The 13,672-nt window shown below is 43.5% G+C and overlaps 1 protein-coding gene across 3 annotated transcripts in view; it reads right to left on the bottom strand.

Moving 5' to 3' along the window:
- RPA1 (replication protein A1) overlaps nt 1-13,672 on the bottom strand; it is a 64,121-nt gene that overhangs the window by 21,436 nt on the left and 29,013 nt on the right. For 2 of the 3 annotated variants that reach the window (XM_003277816.4, XM_030800491.1), the window contains one exon: nt 2,473-2,565. The exons of the other annotated variant lie outside the window; for it this stretch is intronic. In XM_003277816.4, coding sequence (XP_003277864.1) covers nt 2,473-2,565 — 93 coding nt within the window. The remainder of the gene's footprint in view (nt 1-2,472; nt 2,566-13,672) is intronic. 3 annotated transcript variants of the gene reach the window in all.

Below are 13,672 nucleotides of genomic sequence, written 5' to 3' on the forward strand. Positions count from 1 at the left end.
GCACCATGTATCTGCAAAACTCAACTTCCAAATTCAGAAAATAGAATTTAGTTCAGTGATTTCATACCCTCTATATCAAAACATTTCTTCAGAATAGAATTTGGCTAAAAATATCAATACACCATCTATCCAGTATTTACTTACTGAGTTTCCACACCATGTGCCACACCCTTCTAGGCATTTGTAGTAATTAGTAAAAAATATACATAGGAGTGTTCCAGTGTTAAGATTTTCTATTCTAACTGGGGAGTCAAGAGAGATCAATACACACACAATAGTAATTACCTCAAGACTGTGTAAGAAGACACACGTACTTTGTAGAATACATGTGTATACCCATACATAATATGTAATTTTATAAAACACACACAAGCGTCCATTCATCCAATTTATTTCGTGCTGGGCAGCTTCTCCTCAGTACACATCCAGTTCATTTCCTTTCACTACATAGTTCAGGGAACATTAACTGATTTTCATTTTTTTGAGACAAGGTCTTGCTCTGTCCCCCAGGCTGGAGTGCAACGGCACGATCTTAGCTCGCTGCAGCCTCCAACTCCTGAGCTCAAACGATCCTCCCACTTCAGCTTCTTGAGTAGCTGGGACTATAGGCATGCACAACCATGCCCAGCTGATTCTTAAAAAAATTTTTTTAGAGAGATAGGGTCTCACTATGTTTGGCTGGTGTCAAACTCCTGGGCTCAAGCAATCCTCCTGCCCTGGCCTCCCAAAGTGCTGGGATTACAAGTGTGAGCCACTGTGCCCAGCCCAGCTTTGTAAAAATATACTTTAATATAAGGCAAAGATAGACAACCAGAAAAATAATTCTGTGGGGGGAGGGAGAGGAATAATGTACTATTTGTATATAAGCCTAAGGAAATGATTATTTACCACGTCACCACTCTCTTCAAAAGTGTGTGTGTGTGTGTGTGTGTGTGTGTGTGTGTGTATGTATGTATATATATATATATATATATATTTTTTTTTTTTTTTTTTTTTTTTTTTTTTGAGACAGAGTCTCACTTTGTTGTCCAGGCTAGAGGGCACTGGCACAAACTCGGCTCACTGCAAGCTATGCCTCCTGGGTTCAAACGATTCTCCTGCCTCAGCCTCCTGAGTAGCTGGGATTACAGGCGCAAACCACCACGCCCAATTAATTTTTGTATTTTTAGTAGAGATGGGGTTTCACCATGTTGGCCAGGTTAGTCTCGAACTCCTGACCTCAAGTGATCCGCCCACCTCGGCCTCCCAGAGTGCTGGGATTATAAGTGTGAGCCACCATGCCTGGCCAACAGCATGTAATTTTAGAGTTGCGTATAAGTAGATCCACTTATAAAAGGAGAGAGAGAGCGAGAGAGAGAGAGAACGCGCAAAAGTGAGAGCGGTAGACGGACAGTGCAGGTAGATTAAAAACAACAAAGAGCAATGGGGGAAAGTCCTCAGAGTTTCACAGAAACATTAGTGGCGTTTAACCTTGCTTTTATCAGAATCTTAGCACTGGAAAATAGAAACTAGTAGTTGAGGGGAGGAGAGGAGGTGTATGTGAAGTCGTGACAGAAAAAAGGACCCCTAAAAATAAATCCAACCACCTTCTACAAATCCAAATTTTCAACGGTGACTTCCCAGATCAAGAGGTTCCTAAAGTAAAGGCCAGAAAGTAAACAAAATGATTCCATTAATGCCTCTTAGGACCTGCTGCAGAGAAAAGTAAATGAAGAAACCATTTCTCATCCGTGAAATTGAGAAGGAGAACCTACAACCGATATAAGGAATACTGTCTTCAAGCAAACGATAAACACCCACGAGGCCCAAAATGGGAAACCTGGAGAGAGATGAGCCAAACTTAGGAAGTGGGTCCTGGATAGTTAAAAGGCAAGAACTTAAAAGGAACGCAAAGTCAGAGGGTGCAAAACCTGAAGATGAGGGAAACGGAGAAACTACTTGGTCAACTACTAACAGAGAGGAATGTATCAATTTGATTTTTTTTTTTAAGTCTGGCTGTTAAGTATCTTTAAAAGACTATCTTTGACTGGACATCCTGGCTCACACCTATAATCCCAGCACTTTGGGAGGCCAAGGACGGAGGCAAGGACGGAGGACTGCTTGAGGCCAGGAGTTTGAGACCAGCCAGGGCAACATAGTAAGCCACCATTTCTACAAAAAAATTAGCCAGGCATGGTGGCGTGCGCCCATAGTACCAGCTACTTGAGAGGTTAAGGCTGCAACGAGCTGTGATGCTTCCACTGCACTCCAGCCCGGGTGACAGAGCAAGACCCTACTTCCAAAAAAAAAAAGACAATCTTTAATCATTTTTCAATCACATACTCTAAAATATGAATCAGAATTATTCTTTCCAAGACACAACCCTGTAATGAATGGCATTTGGAAAACTCCCTTTAGTCCCAGATTCAACTTCAAAACATGATTCCGAAGTCTGACACCCGTGGTCAACGCATGCCCCGTGAGGCATCTCACCCGCTCCTGAGCTTCCATTCTGTGGCTGGGGCCTGCTGCTTGCTGCCGGGCTGGCTGCTGGCGCTGGAGGAGCTACTTGCGGCTGCCCGAGTCCTGAAGATCAAAAGGGAAACCCCGTTTTAGTGCAAAGGATTTGGGTTAAGAGATTTAAACGTGGGTAGAGGGAATGCTCTGGGAAAATGTAAATTTTTTATTTTGTCAAAGACTCCCATGGGTTAGAATTCGTGCTGACGCATTCCATGGCACGCGGTGAATTTGCTAGGGGTTCACTTTTTGTTTTCATTACACAAAAGGTCGGCTCCATCTACCTTTCACCTGCTTAGAATTGATAGCCTTCAGTGTTAATGAGGTTCTCCCCTAAAGCCTTGCCCATTTCTCCTGCAATAACCTGCAGTAAAGTCGCTGGGTTGAATCTGTGACATTACCACTATTTCCATAGCAACAAATCGATGTCATCAACAGAACCGTGTGTTCACGGCAGGATCAATCAGAAGAAAAAGCTGGGTGGTAAGAAAAACCTAAAAGCAGTTCAATTGTCTCTGAAGTGCTCCTGCTTCAAAGGAACAGGAGACATTCAGAAAGGATTCCACCCTCTCCCTCCCAAACAAAGCAACCTTATTTTGCAACTGACGGTTGGTGGAAAAGGCAAGTTGAAAGGGTGTCCGGTACCGTGAAGTGCTAGTGAACTGTCACAGCAGGGAGAAATGACAATGGGGTTCGGAAGCAGGTGTGTCAAGGAAACAGGAAGATTAAAAGGAAAGAGGGGGAAATGAGCGTGTCTCAAGCAGAAAATAAGAAATGCCACCATAAGAGCATGTATTTGCCCATCACTCTTTACACAAATGTTGATGGAGTTGAAGAATGTTAAAACTGTAAAATATGCCTCATTTTGTGAAATAACAGATTTATGGAATTTGACTTTGCCTTAGTGATTGGCTCTAAAAGGCAGAAGTCAACCTCATCTGGGCAACTCAAAAAAATTTCCTAGAGTGCCCTGAGAACAAAAATGGTACCCACAGCTGGGAGGGCTTCCCACCTGCCACCCTGCCTCTGCCTTCTCCAATTGCTGAGTTCGCGTTCCTGCTGCGTTTTCCAAGGTCCTAACTCAAACGGGCACATTACACGCTGATTTAATTTACTTCTGCCAATATTACTCTTAACTGGCACAACTAAATGAGAGGTGGTTGTGCCATCAGAGTAAAATCAATTTAGCATAAAATTAAAAAGGTTAAATAGAACTGTTTAGTTCTTCCTATGGAGAGAAAAATTGAGAGACCTTATTTACATAGAAAAAGAGCCAGATTATTGACAGTGAAATTTTTGTGTTTACATTTTGGCTTTTCCATTACCTCTGAATTTACAAAGTATCACACAAAACTGCAAGGGAAACTGCTCGTCTCTGACAATGCATCTTGTGAAGGAACAGTCTAAGATTCTGCAGTGGACCTTTTTTAAAATCAATAGAAAAAGACGAGTTGCTCAGGAAATAGTACTGGGGCTAAGTGGTTGGAGAGAAATAGAACAAAAGCTGTATCTGCTTCATGAATTATATTATTCAAGAGAATAAAGATGTAAACATTCAAAAACAGAAGAGTACCATAAAAATACATAAGCCCCTGCTACACTCCCTCCCTCTCTTCTATCGTCTCCAAAACCTCTAAACTAGAAAATCCCCTCCTCGGATCACGTCTGCTTAAGAACCTTGTTGAAAAGGGCGTGGTCATCTGATCTTGCTGATCACACAGATTCAACTTCTATAAAAATGTAGCTAAATCTTAAGAGGTACCTACCATAGACAAATTCCCAGGGACAGAAAGCAGAAGAGGGGTTACCAGAGACTGGCGGGACTGGGGAATGGAGTAGTGTCTGATAGGCACGAGAGTTTCGGTTTGGGATGATGAAAAAGCTCTGCAGATGGATGGTGACGATGGCTTACAACAGTGTTAACGGACTTAATGTCACTGAACTGTACGCTTCAAAATGGTCAAATGTAAATTTCATGTTAGGTAGTATTTTACCACAATTTTTAAAAATGTGACTTACCTTAGTTTACCTATTCTAAGATCCACATTTTTTTCACATTTTAACACGTAAATTAATGTCTTACCATCACTTCCTTTTAATAGTACATAACGGTACAGTCTTGTCATCACCGGATTCTGAGATTCGATGAAGCACAGCATATTTAACAAGTCTCCAATCAAGCCCTGTAATATGTATGAATCATAGCTACCCTTTTTTGAGTGCTTACCCTGCTTCAGGTACTGCATTCAGGAGAATGCAGGTACATGCATTCCTACAGTGCCTGACGGTCCTAGGACGTAGACACTATTATACCCTTTAACAGATAAGAACATTGAGTTAGAGGAACCATGTAACTGGCTCAAATCATACAGCTGGGAAGCAGGACATCATCTTGAACCGAGGCTTTTATGACTAGATCCATGTACTTCATCATCATCTAGGTAATTGTTAACTGTGAACAACCAATTCTGGCAGCCGCAACTCTAGTTATGAGATCTGGTAATTAGGAAAAGCTACTAATCCACTTACTAGAGCAATCCTTAACTCCTGCTCTGGACCAGATGTGCAAATCTGGCACAAGAGACAAGAGACAGCCCGGAGCCAAATGGACGGCAAGAATCCGGTGCATTCTACGTAGCAACAACTATCTCCCAGTGAATGCACTGCAACGTGGCAGCGGGCCACGAGACCCCAGAAAAATCAGTCTACAGCTAAGTAAAAATCCTTCTAAAAATTAAATGACACCCCAAAGCAGTAATGCAGAGACTCAACTCCTGATACATCTTCTGCTTTGTGTCACCTGCAAATCAAACCATTCCAATAAGACAGGTCAACATCATGGTTCTTAGACTCTTTTGCTCTCTGCTAGCTTTATATATATCACTGGCTTTGACCTAGGGGGGGAAATAAGATTTGAGACAAAGTCTTGCTCTGTTGCCCAGGCTGCAGTGTAGTGGCGCGATCTTGGCTCACTGCAACCTCCACATCCCAGGTTCAAGTGATTCTCCTGCCTCAGCCTCCCAAGTAGCTGGGATTACAGGCGCCCACCACCACACCTGGCTAATTTTTGTATTTTTAGTAGAGACGGGGTTTCACCATGTTGGCCAGTCTGGTATCAAACTCCTGACCTCAGGTGATCCCCCACCTCGGCCTCCCGAAGTGTTGGGATTATAGGCGTAAGCCACCGCGCCCAGCCAAAATAGGATATTTCAGAGCAGACTCTTAGCTCCTCAAATTACTTGCACTCACACCTATCATTTTATCATTATAATGGTTAAGTGAGCCATCGCAGAGAAAAATTAGCTAAATAGAGAATGGAGAATAAGGGCAACAAAAAATTCAACTTCTACCAGTAAGTACTTTCTTAACAACTACAAACAATATGTAGAAGAGTCAATCCAATAATTACAATTGCCTCTTGGCAGAAAATGGATGAAATCAGGCTGAAAGAAATTTCAACTAGTGTCTTTCAATAATAAGTAACATTAATAACCAAGTATTGTGTAACAAATTTTAGTCAAATTGTGTAACAAATTTTAGTAAAATATTGTTAGCCATAGTATAGGTGCATGGAACTTATATACGCAGACAAAAATACAGTGGTAAATATGGAAGATTTTAAAATCATCTAATGCAATATAGTATGAAGCATGAATTATGTCTGAAGTTTTATTTCTCACACTTTAAAAATTCTATAAATATCAGACAATTTCTTTTTTCTTTTCCTGAGATGGGGTCTCGCTGTGTTGCCCAAGCTGGAGGGCAGTGGCGTGACTTCAGCTCACTGCAACCTCAGCCTCCCAAGTAGCTGGGATTACAGGTACCCGCCACCATACCCAGCTAATTTTTATATTTTTAGTAGAGATAGGGTTTCACCATGTTGGCCAGGCTGGTCTCGAACTCCTGCCCTCAAATGATCCACCCGCCTCGGCTTCCCAAAGTGCTGGGATTATAGGAGTGAGCCACCATGCCCAGCCAAGACAATTTCACTGCACATTTTGGAATTCCTGCCTATTTGTGGGCTGGACTTAAGTAACTATATTGGTCACCTCACATGGCACAAGTTCTGGATTAGGGGCTGGGAGGATACAAAATGAACTTTAGTTCTCTACCTGCTAGCACAGAGTGTGCTTCCTTTCCCAACAGAGGAGAAAGCACTGCTGTTAAATGCCCTGTGAGGTAGAAGTCACTATAAGAAAGCTATTTCCGCACTGGCTCACTGATCTGGTTACGATGAAATTCGAGAGTAAGTAATCCTGAACAGCAATCTTCTCATCCCCCTGAGCTTTAACAGACACTGGAGAAAGGAAAGGCCCAGTGGAACTGGGTATTGAAATAAAGGAATATTTTTCCATAGCCCTATGTTTACTTTCTTTTTTTTTTTTCCCCTTGAGACAGGGTATTGCTCTGATGCCCAGGTTGGAGTACAGTGGCATGATCACAGCTCACTACAGGCCTTGACCTCCTGGCCTCAAGCAATCCCCCCACTCAGCCTCCCCAGTAGGTGGAACTAGTTACATGAGATCATGCCTGGCTTATTTTTTGTATTTTTTTTGTAGAGACTACTTTTGTCTCTACAGCTACCCAGGCTGATCTTTAACTCCTGGGCTCAACTGATCCTCCTGCCTCGACCTCCCAAAGTGCTGCAATTACAGGTGTCAGCCACTGCACCCGGACCATAGCCCTATATTTCTGACTAAGCAATAAGTATCCTTCAATCCTTCATCAATAAGTATCCTTCATCATCTCCATCTTTTTTCTTTTTAATTTTTTTTTTGAGACAGGGTCTCGATCTGTCACCCAGGCTGGAGTGCACTGGTGTGATTACAGATCACTGCAGCCTTGACCTCCTGGGCTCAAGTGATCCTCCCACCTCGGCTTCCCGAGTAGCCAGGACTAGAGGAGTGTGCTATCACGCCTGGCTAATTTTTTTGTTTGTTTTTTGTAGAGACAGGGTCTCACTATGTTGCCCAGGCAGGTCTTGAATTCCTGGCCTCCACGATCCTCCTGCCTCAGCCTCCCAAAGTGTTGGGACTGAAGGTATGAGCCACTGAGCCCAGCCCATCTTCAGTATAAACACTTTTGCCCCCAAAACAGAAAATGTCCAAAGCAATCATTCAATTAAATACAACACACACACACACAAAAAAACCACTAGAAACCTGGCCAGAGGTGATAAAGCTGGGCACAATCACCTCTCTCTTGTCCTGACTGCATCCAAAGGTTTCAGAAAAATGCTAAGCATTGCTTTGTCTCAGCTCACCTTCCTAAAAGCTGAGAAGGTGATAACCAATTCGCTCATTTTAACAAAACATTACTACTGCAAAACAAAAGTGATGTGTCAATTTAATAATTTAGCCGAATAATTTACCCGATTCCCTCTCCAATTTAAAGCATCAAATTACAATTTGTGTAAATAAAAATTAATATCTAGCAGGTTCCATTTCTGGAAAGAGCATAGTGATGGCCTAGCCCCACATCTTCCCACTTCTAAAAACCAATACAGAGCAATAGGAATGAATGCCAACTGCGTACACATACATGCAGGTGCACACAGACGTATACACATCCCTCATTACAAACGACATCTTCGGTGAAACCAGGGAACAGAGAAAACCCGCACATTCCAAGTTGTGTGAAAATGAAGCCCAAAACACCATAAATCAAGAACCCACAACAGTATAAGACAGAAGCAGCATGAATAATTTCAGTGTAAAAACTAAAACGGTGGCTGGGCGCGGTGGCCCACACCTATAATCCCAGCACTTCAGGAGGCAGAGGTGGCCAGATCACTTGAAGTCAGGAGTCCGAGACCAGCCTGGCCAACATGGGAAAACCCCATCTCTACTAAAAATACAAAAAAATTAGCCGGGCGTGGTGGTGGGCGCCTGTGGTCCCAGCTACTAGGCAAGCTGAGACAGGAGAACTGCTTGAACCCAAGAGGCAGAGGTTGTACTGAGCCGAGATCGCGCCATTGCACTCCACCCTGGGTGACAGAGAAACTCCATCTCAAAAAAAAAAAAAAAAAAAGAAAGAAAAAAGATCTCTAAGCACATACAAGTATATGGAAATATCTCTAGGCCAAAAAAAATTTTTTTTTTTTTTTGCTTTTTGGGATGGAGTCTCACTCTGTCACCCAGGCTGGAGTGCAGCGGCACGACCCTGGCTCACTGCAGCCTCTGCCTCCCAGACTCAAGTGATCCTCTCACTTTAGCCTCCCGGGTGGCTGGGACTGCAGGTGTGCACCACCTTGCCTGGCTAATTTTTTGTATTTTTGGTAGAGACAGGGTTTCGCCATGTTGCCCAGGCTGGTCTTGAACTCCTGAGCTCAAGCGATCTGCCCGGCTTGGCCTACCAAAGTGTTGGGATTACGGATGGGGGCCACTGCACCTGGCCAGAAAACTTTAAAACAGGATATGGCTGGGCGCAGTGCTCACACCTGTAATCCCAGCACTTTGGGAAGCTGAAGTGGGAGAATTGCTTGAGCCCAGGAGTCTGAGATCAGCCTGAACAGCATAGTGAGGTCTCATCTCTATTAAAATAATAATAAATAAATAAAAGCAGGATAAAAAGACAAGATAGTGTACACGGTATGCTGCCTTTTGTGTAGGCAAAGTGGAGTACAGAACGAGAATATATATTTGTATTTGGTTACATGCTCATGAAGAAACGCCTGAAGGATAAAAAGAAACCACAAAGACTTTACCTCTAGAGGGCAGCAGTGGTCGGGGGGGCGGCAAGGGTAGGAGTAAGATTTCTCTGAACACACAATTCAGCAGCTGTGACTTTAAATCATGTAACTACATTATCCTTTTGAAATCATTTAACCATATTATCTATTCAAGATTAACGTGTATTAAAGAAAACAGATGTCTGATTATCTCAATTATATTTTACATTTATTTAATTATGCAAGTTTTAATGGACAAATATATAAATGTGAAATAGAGATAATTTTAATTATGTATATAATATTCCCGCAATAGACTCACTCACACAATCTATGTACTTAAATACAATTTTCAAGTAGGGAAAAACTTTGGTATGAAGGTTAATCTTTGAAGGTCTGGGCACAATGGAAACTGTTCTCACTGGGAAATGACAAATGCTCATTCTCATTTCTTGTAGCAACCCACTGTGTGACCTTGGGGAAGTTACTTCACTGCCTCACTCACGTTTTTATTTAATGATTAAAAACTGATCAACTGATCTCTAAAACAGTTTCCTCTATCTCAACGTTCTGCGATCGTGCTGAATTCACTGCTAAGGTCCAGACCTGAGATTCTCCAACTTTCCTCTCACTTAGGCAAAGGCCTTTCCATTATCTCACTTAGGCAAAGGCCAGGACTCAGTTCCAGGTAGGAAAACAAAGACAGGATGCAAGAATTACTTCCCACCTCAGCTTTCCCAGTAGCTGGGAGCATGAACCACCGCTCCCAACTAATTTATTTTATTTTATTTTTTTGAGACGCGTCTCACTCTGTCACCCAGGCTGGAGTGCAATGGCACGAACTCGGCTCACTGCAACCTCCACCTCCCAGGCTCAAGCGATTCTCCTGCCTCAGCCTCCCTAGTAGCTGGGACTACAGGCACGTGCCATTATGCCCAGCTAATTTTTTGTATTTTTAGTAGAGACGAGGTTTCACCATGTTGGCCAGGCTGGTCTCAAACTCCTGACCTCAGGTGATTTGCCCACCTCAGCCTCCCAAAGTGCTGGGATTATAGGCATGGGCCACTGTGCCCCACATATATTGGTAAATTTAAATTAAGACAGTGAATTAGTGTACTTCGGTGGGAACCAGCTAAGCATCTTTGTCTACTGGGAGCAGCAGAGACAGTTTAATTTTTAAGAAACAGCTCCTTCTCTGAGTTCAAACATAGCTTCCTACTGAGAAATCATTTGGGAATGAGGAGATACACAGTGGAAGATTTCAAATAAGCTACATGAACATCTTCCAGCTTCTTGATGCTGACCAACTTAAAGTTGATTTTATATTTTCAATGTCACAGTTATAATTAGTTAATATAAGATATGTACTTAATTAGTTATATAAATTATTAAAATTATTCAATACACTCTGAACATTTCTTTTCTATAAATTATATCACAAATTTTTTTCCAAATATTCATGACTGACTATCATCTCTTAGTGACTTCAGATTTAGTTCAAAAATTGGCTGATTAGTAAAACAATAAAATTATGTTGTTCTGATTACTAAAAATATCAATCTGAAAACGTAACAACCATTTGAAAATTGCCTTCTACAAGTATGTTTTGAAAACTTTAAATTTTTAACAAAGCAAGATATGTTTCATAGAAAAACTTAAATCTGACTGGCCATTTAAATTTTGATGTCGGCGCCATGCAGGGGCTCACGTTCGTAATCCCAGCACATTGGGAGACCGAGGCAGGTGGATTACCTGAGCTCAAGAGCTCAAGACCAGCCTGGACAACATGGCAAAACTCTGTCTCTACAAAAAAATATAAAAAATAGTTGGGGCCAGGCATGGTGGCCCACACCTGTAATCCCAACACTTTGGGAGGCCAAGGTGGGTGGATCACCTGAGGTCAGGAGTTCGAGACCAGCCTGGCCAACATGATGAAACGCTGCCTCTACTAAAAATAAAAAACATTAGCCAAGTGTGGAGGCGGGCACCTGTAATCCCAGCTACTTGGGAGGCTGAGGCAGGAGAATCGCTTGAGCCCGGGAGGTAGAGGCTGCAGTGAGCCGAGATCGTGCCATTGCACTCCAGCCTGGGTGACAGTGAGACTCGTTTCAAAAAAATAAGATAACATAATATAACATAAAATAAATCAGTTGGCGTGGTGGTTCACGCTCCCAGCTACGGGGAAAGCTGAGGTGGGAAGATCACTTGAGCCTGGGAGGTTGAGGCTACAGTAAGCCCTGTTTGAGCCACTGCACTCCAGCCTGGATGACAAAGCAAGAACCTGTCTCCAAATAAGTAAATAAATACATTTTGGCCGGGCGCGGTGGCTCACGCCTGTAACCCCAGCACTGTGGGAGGCCGGGCGCGGCGGCTCACGCCTGTCATCCCAGCACTTTGGGAGGCCGAGGCAGGCGGATCATGAGGTCAGGAGATCAAGACCATCCTGGCTAACACAGTGAAACCCCGTCTCTACTAAAAATACAAAAAAATTAGCCAGGCGTGGTGGTGGGTGCCTGTAGTCCCAGCTACTCAGGCAGGAGAATGGCGTGAACCCGGGAGGCGGAGCTTGCAGTGAACTGAGACCGCACCACTGCACTCCAGCCTGGGCAACACAGTGAGACTCCGTCTCAAAAAAAAAAAAAAATAAATAAATAAATAAATTAGCAAGGTGCAGTGGTGCACGCCTGTAATCCCAGCTACTGAAGAGGGTGAGGCAAGGAGGATTGCTTGAGTCCAGGAGGCGGAGGCTGCAGTGAGCCGAGATCATGCCACTGGACTCCAGCCTGGGCGACAGTGTGAGACTCTTAAAAAAGAAAAAAAAAAAAGAGAGCTCCACATTCTAATCTCCCATAGTGTGAAGTTAATAAACAAATGTTTCAACTGAAAAAATTAACAAAGAGCAGCACAAATGTGTTATTTAGAAATATGGAGACAAACAGAGAAGAAACAGCTGTGAGATTTGAAACAGACTATCTCTAGAGGCCAAAGAAAAGTGAGGCAGAAGAATGCTGTTTTGTTTTTAAGGACACACCTCGCAAAAATATTCAACTTTTAAAACTTCGTACTGGACAAGATGGAGCAACAGAGACCAGGTTCACCCTAACACCTAAAATAACCCCCTCCCCCGACCAGAAAGGGAGAAAATATCTGAGCCACATGGTTTTCAAGACACTAGACACTAAGAAATGAAGGGCAGTGACTGCTGTGCACAGGAAAGCGAGTGAGTGAGCCTGCACCAGCTCAGTGCCTCGAGGGCTTAGGAGGCCTGCCAGAACCCGAGGTGCAGAGATGGGGGCCGAGAGTCTGGGGAGATTGCTGTCTACCTGACTGGACAGAGTAGCAGAGAAGAGAGGGCTGTACACAGAGAACTCCAGAGATGGGTGGCAGGTTTCCTGGGTAGTCAGCAGAGTCCTGGTTGGCCCGTGTGTGTGGACACTATCTGAGGCCAGGATGAGAAGGCCAGAGGTTCGGAACCATGCCTGTGTTTACAGCAAGCTTGAAATAGTACCTGTTTCTACCAGTCAAGATGGGAAAAATTCATATTCATGGGGCACGAGGTAGAACAGTCTGTCAGGTCTTGATTCAGTACTGGGAATAACTACACCTAGATTAAATGCAGCTCTCTGATCCCATCTAATAAATCTTAAAAGCAACACACCAAAAGATCAAACTGTCTCCAAGTTAACCATATCCCTGAAAAAAGCTCAAGAATAATTACAGGATTACAAAAGTTTCTAGCACCCAACAAGGTACGAATCCCAATGTCTGGCATTCAGTCCGAAGGCCAGGCATGAAAAGAAGCAGGAAAATATGATCCATGATTGGAGAGGCCGGGATCAACCGAGAGAAACAAACCCGGACCTAACATAGACATCAGAATCCACAGACAAGGACCTTAAAACAAATACTGTCATTGTGCTCTGTATGTCCCGAAAATTAAGTAGAGATGTAGAAGAGATTTTAAAAGACCCAAAGTCAAGCTTCTAGGGATGAAAACTATACTATCGGAGAAGAAAAATACTCTCAATGGGATTAACAGCAGATTAGGCATTGCCTGAGAAACCACTAGCGAACTTGAACAGCTAGCAGTAGAAAGTATACACAATGGCCGGGCATGGTAGCTTATGGCTGTAATTCAGCCTTTTGAGAGGCTAAGGCGGGAGGATTAGGCCAGGAGTTTGAGACCAGCCTGGGCAACGAAGTGAGAATCCGTCCCTACAAATAAAAAGAAATGAGCCGGGCGTGGTGGCACTGCAGTCCCAGTCCCAGTCCTAGTCCAGGCGTCCGCAGGCAGGCCTGGTACTCCACCTCCCAGACTACAGGTGTAGCCTGCAGTCCCAGCTACTTGGGAGGCTGAGGCAGGATTGCTGGAGGCCAGGAATTCAAGACCAGTGTGGGTAACATGGCAGGACTCCATGTCCACAAAAAACAAAATTAGGCTGGGCGCGGTGGCTCACACCTGTAATCCTAGCACTTTGGGAGGCCAAGGCGGGCAGATCATGACAT

The sequence above is a fragment of the Nomascus leucogenys genome, chromosome 19 (genome assembly GCF_006542625.1).
Source record: "Nomascus leucogenys isolate Asia chromosome 19, Asia_NLE_v1, whole genome shotgun sequence".
Classification (NCBI taxonomy): Eukaryota; Metazoa; Chordata; class Mammalia; order Primates; family Hylobatidae; genus Nomascus; species Nomascus leucogenys.